At 33.4% G+C, this 12,205-nt stretch overlaps 2 protein-coding genes across 2 annotated transcripts in view; one reads left to right on the top strand and one right to left on the bottom strand.

The window, feature by feature from the left end:
* Positions 1 to 12,205, top strand: part of LOC141538038 (major royal jelly protein 8-like) — an 82,010-nt gene that overhangs the window by 23,153 nt on the left and 46,652 nt on the right. The window lies entirely within an intron of this gene.
* Positions 450 to 2,039, bottom strand: LOC141538286 (uncharacterized). The gene is made up of 3 exons (XM_074259668.1): positions 2,027 to 2,039; positions 1,133 to 1,663; positions 450 to 997 (listed from the first exon to the last, which is right to left on the bottom strand). Exons 1-3 carry the CDS (start codon positions 2,037 to 2,039, stop codon positions 450 to 452), a joined length of 1,092 nt encoding a protein of 363 aa, XP_074115769.1.

Raw genomic sequence — 12,205 nt, 5'->3', positions numbered from 1 at the left:
AAAAGCGGGTTTGTTAGTTTTTTAAACTATTATTTCGCGTTACTAAAACCATAAGGGCGTATAAAAAAATTTTATTGCTTCAATCATTGCAAAAATTTTGGAAACATTACTGTCTATGGAAAAAACGAAGTTTTTTCTTAAAAGTATAAGAAAAAAATTTTTTTTGTTATACGCCCTTATGGTTTTAAGAAAAAATTTTTCTAAAAACATGAGGGCGTATCCTGTTTTTTCGGTTTATTATCAATTATAGCAAAGAGTAAGAAAAAAAATTGCACAGGGTTATAAAAATTATCACTCCACAGTTTAATTGATATGAACGAATATTTATTTAAGTCAAAGACGAACAAAAAATAAAGAAAAATAAAGAGAATCTTAACAAACTTGAGATTCGATCAAAATTAAAAATATAAATTTGGTTTTTTACTTAAATACTTTGCTTATCGCAAAAGTTAAAGACACTCGCATTGAGTTATACTTATTCGTTTTAATTTCTCTAATAGAATGTTATCCTTATGACCATAATACAAAAGATCGAGAGAGTCAAACTTTATAGGAGCACAACACGGTATCGGTATACTGTTAGGGTAAATATCATGAGCTAATATTCGCAAATAACTATGAATAGGAAGATGATTGCTGTAAAACCGAGATATCGGACAACTACCAGCATAATATGACAGATCAAAAGATGAAGGTGCTATTACAAAATTGTCCCATCCAAAATCAGCGAAGGAAAACTCAAATTTCCGCACTCCGCATTCAACATTATTTTTAATATCTTTTCGAACTTTAGGCGGATGATAACTCCTCTCTAAGATCAGCTGAGTCAAATCTCTTTTGAAGCGTTTTTTTTTCTCGGAGTCTTGATCATTTAATGTGTTTACTATTTGGAAAAATCCAACTGCAAACGGCTGAAGTTCTTTTTTGTATGTATCTTTTATATCAATTACACCAATATCGCTCAATTTGTAAGATTTCTTGTCACCAAATTTGTCTTCTACAACCACATCGAGATGAACTCCATAATTTTTGTCAGGATGCCGCGACTACTTTTGGAACAACTCTGTTATTTTCAGAACAATCCATCCTGTGTAATTTTTCTTGACATTTGTCTTGCTTATGAAGTACAAACTTGAATTGAATTTAGTTTTCTTTATTTCGTAGAGTTCAATCGAAACAGCGATCGAATCACCCCAAACAAAAGAATATTCATTATCATTGAAGAGTCTTAAGCTGCCAAATTGTACTATTCTGTTTTTGCGCACTTTAGAGACATTAAAATACATAGTTTCACCTTCCTTGTCTATGTTATTGATGATGTCATCTGGAATTTGAATTTCATCGCCTACCACACTTATTATCACGTCCGTATCGTTGTAAGCATACTCATCGTCTTTGCTCAAAATTCGGTGGTCGTTTCTTTTATTTTTACTGTATAAGCACCTCAAAAAATGAACTGCCGATGTGTGATTAAGTGGTTCATGATCATCAAATCTACCGTGGAACTTACGAACTTTATTATGCTCAAGTGGTATCACAGTTAAGTGGTCTTGAAAAAAATTCTTTATCTCTCTTTTCAAAAGGTATGATAATATTCTGGTTGAATTATCATTTACTTCATTTTCATTCGAGTTGTCAGATCCAATGTCCCTACTTCTCATCACTGAAATAGACACCACATTATGATTAGTCGTTAAATCGAAAAGAATGAACGTGCAGACACAAATTATTAACTTATGATAGTAAGTGTTGTTATTGATTCGAAGTATCGACATCGTACTTGGTTGAATAACTTCGATCGACTAGTACGAATTCGAGCAAAAACCTTTTTAAGAACCACCAGTTTACTTAAATTGATGTCATGTTTGGAGAAAAAATTATTATGTTTAATCAGCACCACGTTTTACCATATTAATTAATTCATTATCAATAGATTCTTATCATTTTTTATACGGTATAAGCAAATAACTCCATGGAATAAATGTTTTTTAGAGCAGTACTCAAATTATTTTATGTCGATACTCACGTTTATTCGTCATTATTAAATTATGACGCTTGTATTTATTATCGCACGTGTTATTACACCTTAATTTTTTTTATATTTGCATTTCTTTATCAGTGGTATTTTACTGCTTTATTGGGGACTTCTGGAGATAGTATTTTGAAAATAAATTTTAAAAAAGGAGCTGTGGTCATTATTGAGGCATTTAATATTAATTTTAATGGTTTCAGCTCTAAAAAAAATTTTTTTATGTCACTACAAAAGGCACGAATATGCATTAAATTATTGTTATCATGACTATAAAATGTGGTATAAGTTATCGCAACAGAATTGAAATTTTTAACATCCCACTTTAAATATTAAAAATTTAATTTTTAAAAGTAGGAAATTATAGATTTTGTTCTTATTTTAAGAATGAGTGTTTATTTGTGCGTGCATGTGAAAGTATTCATTGAGACTTCGAGTTAACTAGATTTTAAAGTCAATCGGTCAAGCCGTCTCAAATATATTCAACAAATAAAAACCAAGAAAAATTTTTTTCTTAAGCTTTTACCGAATAATTTAAAAATATTTGACTAACCAACTCTAGCCTTCAGAGAATTTTTTTTTTATTCTGACAAACTGTATCGAATGCCGCAAACATAAAACATAAGTCAAAATCGAACGACGCGTTCAAAAACTTCTAAATTATCATTTTTTTGACATAACTTTTTAATTTTTGAGCTCTATGAGCTCAAAAATTAAACAATTGGAAGATTTTCGAACATTTCAAGCTCGAAAAAAAAGAAATGTTCCAGGGATGGCCAGCCAGCCAACCGCTTTTCAGATTTCTTACAAATATAAATATCCTCTAAATTAAAATACATGAAAGTCTTGAAGTTAGTTTTTTTTTTTTTTGAAAAGTATGTTTTTATTTTTCCACAAACAAAAGTTACATAAATGATAATACAGTATAAAAGTACAATAACAAACTGTAACATAATTATAATAAATAATATTAATTTATCTTAGCTAGCTATAAAAATAGATCTCGCTAAGAGACATGTTGTAAATTGCACTATATAGTGTCAGAAACATAAATAAATTTTAACATTCTTAGTTAAGCCGTATAATTTTTAAAGAGATGCAAAAAGTTGTGAATTTAAAAGCATCTATATGGTCTTGAAGTTAGTCAAAGGTCAAAACTCGCAAAAAATGGGCCAAAATTCATTATTGGTCAAAGTTTAGGCGCGCGCGTAGCGCGCAATTTAAATTTCTAGTGTTTCTAAAAAAATGATATTTTTTTATTTTCTTATGAAAACAATTATTGATACTTGCTTGATTATATCATACTTGCTTGATCCCATTAATCAACCTTTAAAATATCTCGTCATTCTTTTACTTTCGGAGAATAAAGGTTTTGCAATGTAAATAGGGTGGAATTTATTTTGATTATTTTTTTTGTTTTTTTATTTATTAAATTTTGATCCTAGAGCAAGTGCTACCTAAGGACCATAATAATCAAGTACATAATGAGTAAATATAAAGCTAATATAGTATTAATAATAATATAAATGTAGTATTATGAAATAAATTTATTTTAAATGGAAATAAGACAACTAGGGAGTCCTTACATTCTTGCTTTTTGATTACGAGTATGTGCGAATTATGCAAATTAAAATTATCCGAGTGTAAGAAGCTAACAGTTAAAACTTGATAATAGTTTATAAACGAGGCTTAAGAACAGAGTTGCGTACATTTAAATGGATTATATTATTGAATTGATCTGCTTATTATATAGTTAAAATTTTTTTATTTTATTATATTGCCAATTAACGACTTACTACCAGTCAGTAAAATAATTGTTTTTATTGCTTTGTGATATCTGTGAATCGATGAAACCAACGCTGATTGTAATGGACTTGGGAAATACATATTTTCTGTCGTTGCAGGTATCAAAGATCAGAATAAAATTATATTAGAATATACATTACACTACTTTTTTTTTTTAGATTTAAATTCATACCGTTTTAAATGCAGGAAAATAATTTAGTAATTTTTTATTACATTACTTAAATTTATTTTTGAAAATTTATAATGTTGTGTTTCAAATTAAAGTTCAAAATTAAAAAACAAAATATCAATTGTAAATAAAGTAATGACTCGCGGTAACCATAGTCAAAAATTCAAAATTCAAACGTTTGACCACATTAAATCGTATCTGACAGTCATAATATTCATATAAATGATACAAAAAATCGTCTTAAAATTGTCATTTGTTTAAGATCTTGAACGTGACGCAAACCGAGACTTGAAGAGCTCAAAAACATAATAAGTGCAATTTCGAGCGCTCAATTACGAAAGTAGCGGGAAGTTGCGGGGTTGGCCTTCAGGGTCAACTGTTTTTCTGATTTTGTTTACACGGGAATTATTTTTTTTAATTCATTGTTTTAAGAGTTATTCATTACACAAATTTGATTTAATAAAATAAAACTAGAAATCAAGCCGTCAAAAGTAATAAAAAATTCAATTTTTCTATAAATGAATTAATTATTAGTAGGCAAACAGGGGGATATTCAGTCGGTAAAACAGATCTGTGGACCCACATCCATGGTAAGTATCATATGTAGGTATGTGCGACCTATTTTACCGGCAATAGGGGTTATCGGTGGTAGATATGTATGACATTTTGAGGTTATGGATGAGGTTTTTATCGGTTGTTTTCATAGGTGGTGCTGGTGCTGAATTCTGTAATTTAAATCTATCCCCCATTTTCCCGCCATTTTTGAAAATTTATCCGCTATTTTCCTACCATTTTGAATCTGCCATCTGGTGGCTGCTATCCGCCATTTTGGTGGCTGCTATCTGAAATCTGCCATTTTGAATCTGATTTCCACCATTTTTATATCGAGCCGTCATTTTAAGCGTAGTATCCGCCATTTTGAGTCTGATTTCCGCCATTTCAAATTTTGATTCGGATTTCCTGCATTTTTGTTAAAAAATGCATCTGTGATCTCAGCATCAATAATAGTTGCTTAGATCACAGGTGCATTTCATTGTTTATATTCTGAAAAGATTAATATATTCAAACTGTACGTATGAGGAGTACATGCGAGAAGATACGCCATCTGTCGAGGTTTCTGTCTACTTCTAAACAGGTCTGAACCTGTTCAAGGTCACGGTAACTGCGTTATTCTCTTTGCTTTATTCCTAACTGCGTAGTAGATGACTCATTCTGTTCTAGAATTTTCTAACTGCGTAGTAGATGACGTCATCATACAGGTCTGAGCCTGTTCAAGGTTGCGTAACTGCGCAGTTTTCTTTGTTCTATTTCTAACTGCGTAGCAGATGACGTCATCAAACCGTTTTTGAGGTAAAGGAGTGGGGGGTAACTGCGTAGTACCCTCTGGCTATAAAAGCAGCGCGCTCAAGCCGTACTTCACAAAAACGAAGTACATCACTCGTAATTAGACAGTATTCAGTGTTATAAAATATAGTGAAGTTCAGTGTTGTGAAGTACGCGAGTATAGTCCAGTGTACAAAAACTATTGTGTAGTGTACATCATCTATAAACAGTGACATAACCTTTAAAAGTGTACATAACCTATAAACAGTGTATGTAACCTATAAACAGTGTACATAACCTTTAATATTGTGTAAGACAGTAGTGATTCTCGTTCCAAAATGGCACAACATAACGTCATCGAGGCTCTCAAGAACTTGGTGGACACTATTGCAGTCTCATATGCTGATCTGTTGGGAGGGCAGGTCACTGATGAACATCGTCAAAGGTGTTTACGAGTGTGTGAGGAGACCATTGAATATTTCAACACAATATTACTGGATCCTGGAACAACGATTCAAGTGAGACGAAGTATTCAAGCGCACATCAACCAACTCAACTGGTTTACCGATCAGTTCTCCAGACTCGGTAACCAAGTTGTTGGTGGAGATTTAACCAAGGAGTCAAATGGAAGGACTTGGAGAATGCTTTTGCTGGTAAAATCCAGACTGGATGTGTTGTCAACCAACATCACAAAGATCCAGCATCATTTCTCCAGGCCTCACAGGACATCATCATCAACAAGGTACAGAGTGTCTTGAGAGATCTGGCAGGGCTGAAAGTGAATGTTGAACTCTTTTGTACATTCCGGAAACAAGAAAATGTAGAAGAGCGAAAGTCTTTCATCACTAAAAGTCGTGAGATTCTCCCTGCTACATCTCTCCAGGATTGGTACAGTGAACATGTATACGACAAATTACTTCAAAGAATTGAAGAATTTGAACATGAGGGTTCCGGATGGAGTCTGCTTGGACCGAACAGCTTGATATTAACCATGTCACGATTCACACCAACCCAAGTTGGAAACTCCACCTTCGTCAGATTGCCAAAGGATATTGTCAAGAAGAAGAATGCGGTTACGAACATCCAGAACAATGATGAGTTCTGCTTCCTGTGGTGTGTCAACGCTGCCTTGCATCCACCAGTATTGGTTCCAGGTGATCCTACAAGTTATCGACACTTCAGCGTCAGATTAAATTATGAAGGTATTCAATTTCCAATCAAACTTAATGATATACCAAAATTTGAAAAAATGAATGACCTTAGCATTAATGTATATGGTATAGAGACAGAATTAACGGGTAAAAAGTCTGAAAAAAGTACTATTATCCCATTATATTTAAGTAACTTCGAGTCAGAAATACCAACAATACATTTATTAATGATTAAAAAAAGTGTAAATTATACTGATAATTTAGATAATATTGAGTCTGTCTATCACTTTGCATGGATACATAATCTTTCTGGATTAATTACAAGTCAAATATCTCTAGGTAGACATAGATTATACTTTTGTGATCGTTGTTTGAATCATTTCAAATTAGAAAAATGTTATTTAGAGCACCGAGTAGATTGTTTTAAATCTAACAAAGTCTGCATGGAATTTCCCAGTGAAAAAAATAAAATTTTGAAATTCAAAGATTTCAAATCTAAAGATACTGTGCCGTTTGTGGTTTACGCGGATCTAGAATGCACACTCGAACCCCCAGGAGATGATGAAAAGACAATAAACATGTTCCACACAGTATTGCTTACTATGTACATTGCAGCTATGATAACACACTCTCCAAATTTGAATTAAACCGTTCTCCTGATTGCATAAACTGGTTTGTTAAACAATTAGAGTCATTAGCTCTGGACTTTGAAAAAATTCTAAAGAATCCCATTAAAATGAAACCTTTAACGAAAGAGCAACAAGATAGACACAATCAGGCAACTGAGTGTCACATCTGTGAAAAATCAATCACTTCTACAACAGATAAAGTCTATGGTCATTGTCACTTCACGGGTAACTATAGAAACGTAGCTCATAAATCATGTAACGTTAATTATCAGAAATCTACCATTATCCCAGTTGTCTTTCATAATTTATCCGGCTATGACTCACACTTTATAATTAAATCCTTAGCTACAGTATTTGAGGGTGAAATTTCATTATTACTAATCAATAAAGAGCGTTACATTTCTTTCACAAAATCAGTTAAAAATACTTTAGTCTCTCTAAGATTTATTGACTCTTTTAGATTCATGGCCTCCAGTTTAGAGAAATTAGCTTCATACCTTGATGACAAAGACAAACAGATTACGCGACTACACTACCCTGACGCTAACAAATTTAAATTAGCAATACGTAAGGGTGTATTCCCGTATGAGTATATTGACAGCATTGGAAGACTAGACGAGAGACAATTACCTGACCAGGAATCATTTTATTCAAAATTAACAAACTCAACTATTTCCAATGATGATTATGCTTTTGCTCAAGTAGTTTGTTGGAACGAGTTTAAAATCAACACGTTTGGAGAGTACTCAGATCTATACCTAAAAACAGATGTCCTTCTCTTGGCTGATGTTTTTGAGAATTTTAGACTCAGTTGCTTTAAGACATACAATCTAGATGCTCTACACTTTTATACAGCATCAGGTCTTTCGAACTCGGCAATGTTAAAGCATACTGAAGTAGAACTTGAACTGTTAACTGATCCTGAGATGCTTCTTTTCATTGAAAAGGGTGTTCGCGGTGGGGTATCGATGTGTGCTAATAGACATGCTGAAGCTAACAACCGGTATATGGGCAAAGATTTTGATTCAAACAACCCCGAAACATACCTGATGTACTACGATGTAAATAATTTGTATGGCGCAGCGATGAGTATGTCTTTACCCAAGGGTAAATTTGAATGGGTTGAAAATGTAGACAATGTAGATCAGTTTTTCAATGATGATGAGAGTGTAGGCTACATCCTTGAAGTGGACCTACACTATCCTGAGAAATTACATGATCTACACAAAGATCTACCTTTATGCCCAGAACATTTTGTACCACCTGGCAGCAAACAACAAAAATTAACAACAACTCTGTATGATAAGTCTAATTATGTAATACATTATAAGAATTTAAAACAATGTTTAGATTTAGGCTTAGAACTTAAGAAAATACATCGAGTCTTGAAATTTGAGCAGTCAGACTGGCTCAAGTCATACATTGATAAAAATACTGATTGCCGAAAATTAGCGAAAAATGAGTTTGAAAAAAATTTTTATAAATTAATGAATAACGCAGTTTTCGGAAAGACGATGGAGAATGTTAGAAAATATAAGGATGTATTCTTGAGAACAAAGTGGCAAGGTCGATACAATGTATCAGATTTAGTATGTAGACCAAACTTCCACAGCCTTACAATTTTTGATGAGGATATGGTTATAGTTGAATTAAAACAAGTAAGAGTTTGCTTCAACAAGTCGATCTATGTAGGGTTTAGTATATTAGATTTATCCAAAACTTATATCTATGACTTTCATTACAATTATGTTATGAAAAATTATGAAAAAGATTCAAAACTATTGTACACTGACACTGACAGTTTAATTTACCAATTTAATATACCCAACATCTATGAAGACATCAAACGTGATATTTCAAGGTTTGATACCTCCGATTACCCACCCGACAATGTCTTCAACATACCTCTTGTCAATAAAAAGGTTCTGGGACTCATGAAGGACGAGAACAATGGAAAAATCATGTCCGAGTTCGTGGGTCTCAGAGCCAAGCTGTACGCCTTCGAAATCCATGATCCTGAGAAGGAAAAAGATAGAATCAAGAAACGAGCAAAGGGTATCGGAGGATCAGCCTTGAAGACCATCATGTTTGATGACTTCAAAAGATGCCTTTTGAAAATGTGCTGTTGAAGAAAGAGCAGTATATGATAAAAAGCAAAAAACATCAAGTGCACACAGTAAAACAGGAGAAACTTGCTCTCAGTTGGGCTGATGACAAACGTCAACTCATTGAGGCAAGCACTGATACTGTACCTTGGGGTTATAAAGGCTCCTTAGATTTTAAGAAAAGAAAACTTGTAGATGATGATAATAATAATAAGAGACAAAAAGTTTTGTAATAGTAAAAATAATGTAAATATATTTTTAAGGATTTATGTATTAAGGTTTTGTAAATAAAAACAATGTAAATATAATTTGTGTTTTATATATCTGATTTATTGATCCAACTATTATGTTTAGTATCAAAGCCTAACCATTTAACATAGTATTTATTTCCACGTTTTCTAATTACTTTTTCAACAAGATATACATCTGGATATTTGACTTTGCTGAGTTCTTCGTTGTAAAATCCGCCTTCAATTGGTTGATTCTGATAGTCTACGAGCTTGTACGTCGTTGGATTCGTATTCTGCACCGATTTGATTGTGAAGATTTCTGTTGTCCAGTTTGGCGTGTATCCTTTGTCAAAAACATGCTTGTACTTGCTGATTCGGACTTTGTCTCCAACTTTGAACTTCTGCTTCTGCTTCGATTTGGTTTTCAGTGGTTGATATATATTTTCCAATAGTTGTTTCTCCTGAGCAGCGGTAACATCAACAGGTTTCATTTTGATGGTACTATGTTTGGTGTTGTTGTATGTATTCACCAAGTCATCAAGTACATCAGTCCACTTGTAGCTGCTGCGAGCTGTAAACTCTCGCCACATTTTAGTCTTGAGTGTTCTATTGAAACGTTCACATATGGATGCTTTGAGATTGCTGAATGTTGAATACAGATTTATCTTGTGCTGCTTGATCAGATCTTTAAATTCTTTGTTGTAAAACTCTTTACCCTGATCAACATGGAGATTCTTAGGAACACGACCTTGCTGGAGTACAGACTTCATAGCATTAGTGACATCTCCACCACTTTTTGATTTAGTTGGAACTGCCCAGGCATATTTAGAAAATATGTCTATGATTGTAAGCAGATACTTGTATCCTTTATTGACTGTTGCATATGGAATATGCATATGGATATCAACATGACGACGTTTATAGTTCCTGCGAGCTGGTTTGTGAAGCTCTTCAGCTATCACCACCTTTTTCTCTTCCATTGAAATTATTAACGAGATATTTGATATTATTTTGATGAGAGGAAAGTACTGCTTTAACTTCCTCAATAGCTGTCTGCAAATTTCTCACAGCAGCTTTCAGTATTACTATTTCAGAGTGTAAATGTGAAATAATCTCTTTCTGTTCACTGTCTATACTTTTATTCAGTTCAGACATCTGTCTCAGTACAAACTGCACTGTCGCCGCATCATGTTCATTTGAAGGATTACCGAGATTGCACAGCCTTCTATTCTCAATGTTATAGTTTCCATCAGAAGTTACATTGAAACCTCTACCAGCAGGGCCTCGTTGACCTGACTTATCATTGTCCAGTGGACGTCCAAATATATCGATGCTCATGGTTATGAACACTTTGACTGTCAGCGTGCGAATGATTAAATTTTTCAGAAGCTTTTAATATATAACTCCAGCCTCCCTAAGCTCTTCAATAATTGATATGATTTCATTCGTGTGACTTGGATTTCCAGCAGCTTGAGATGCCATAAGTAGTCGCAAACGATCAACTAGTTCATTTGGATCATCCCAGTAAACATAGTCCATTGGTAATCTCGGTTTTCTTGCAATCATATATTTTGGTAACCCTCTACCGAACTTGGTGATAAAATCAGCAATGTATTTATTGAACTTGATTGTTGTATCTTCATAAATAGTACGATTTGTGTCATAATTTTTCCTAGGAGCGTTGGTATGTTGAATTATGTCCAAGTACTTTTTCTTATCATCTGGGGTGATGAATGCATCCTCTGGTGATTTTCTAAATAATAATTCCAACAACCCAGGAGTTATTGGATAATTTTTTTCTTTGACAGTTATTGTATCATTTGCAAATGAAATAGGTGAATCACCCATATGCATTTCACCACGTTTTCTGCGTACACCATATCTCATATCATTATCTTTATGTTTTTTACTTAAACGTTGTAGATAATTAGTGAGAAAAGGATTTCTACGAGCTGGAGTACTTGTTGATGGTGGTGGCTGAGTAATAGCAAGTGCTGTATTATCAAATGAACTTTCATCATCTGTTATTAAACTGTTGTATACTTCTGGATCATCATACAAAGATTTTTCAACCTCTTGTTTTTCAACCTGTGGTTTTTCTTCTTTTTTAATATTTTCCCCTTTCAACTTTGAAGATTCAACTGTACTCTGGAGTGGTGTCACAATAGGCTTGAATAATTCCTCCATAGCTTTCTCAGCTGTATCTTTACCCAACTTCAACATCTTGTGCTTCCGTCGGATGGCATCACTGGCTTGAGATATCTGATGCAGAATATCTTTCTGCTTTGATATTTCTTCAGGCTTCATGTTGACAGGTTAACGTCTACAGCATGTATGACTATCACACTCTAAAGTACCTCAATTTATACTAATGAAGCAGTCGAATCCTTTGCGATACCTACCACTGTTCAATTCACTGTCTTTATCTATTACCACAAACCCATATTTATTCCAACATGCCGAGCATAAATCTCTGAATGAGTTGTACGACATGTCTGTATTGACATGATCATTATAAATATGCTTCAGATTCATTTCATCTTGACGGAATAGCACGAGAAAGTTTGCGTTATCTCTAATCAGATGCTTAGGTATTCGTGTATAAGTTTGACAGAGATAAAAGCTATCAATATCTTTGTGTCGACCCATGCAGAAAAAAGCCTTGATGTGATCCTGTTTTTCACAAGCAACATCATCAAATATCATCAGGGAGTTAGGTTTTGCATCTTCATGCTTGATTACAGCCTCATGATCGCTGAATGT

The sequence above is a fragment of the Cotesia typhae genome, unplaced genomic scaffold (genome assembly GCF_013202065.1).
Source record: "Cotesia typhae breed Kobodo isofemale line unplaced genomic scaffold, CoteBio_Ctyphae contig_20, whole genome shotgun sequence".
Taxonomy (NCBI): Eukaryota; Metazoa; Arthropoda; class Insecta; order Hymenoptera; family Braconidae; genus Cotesia; species Cotesia typhae.
The sequence above is the reverse complement of the archived record's forward strand: the minus strand, read 5'-3'. Positions and strand labels throughout refer to the sequence as shown.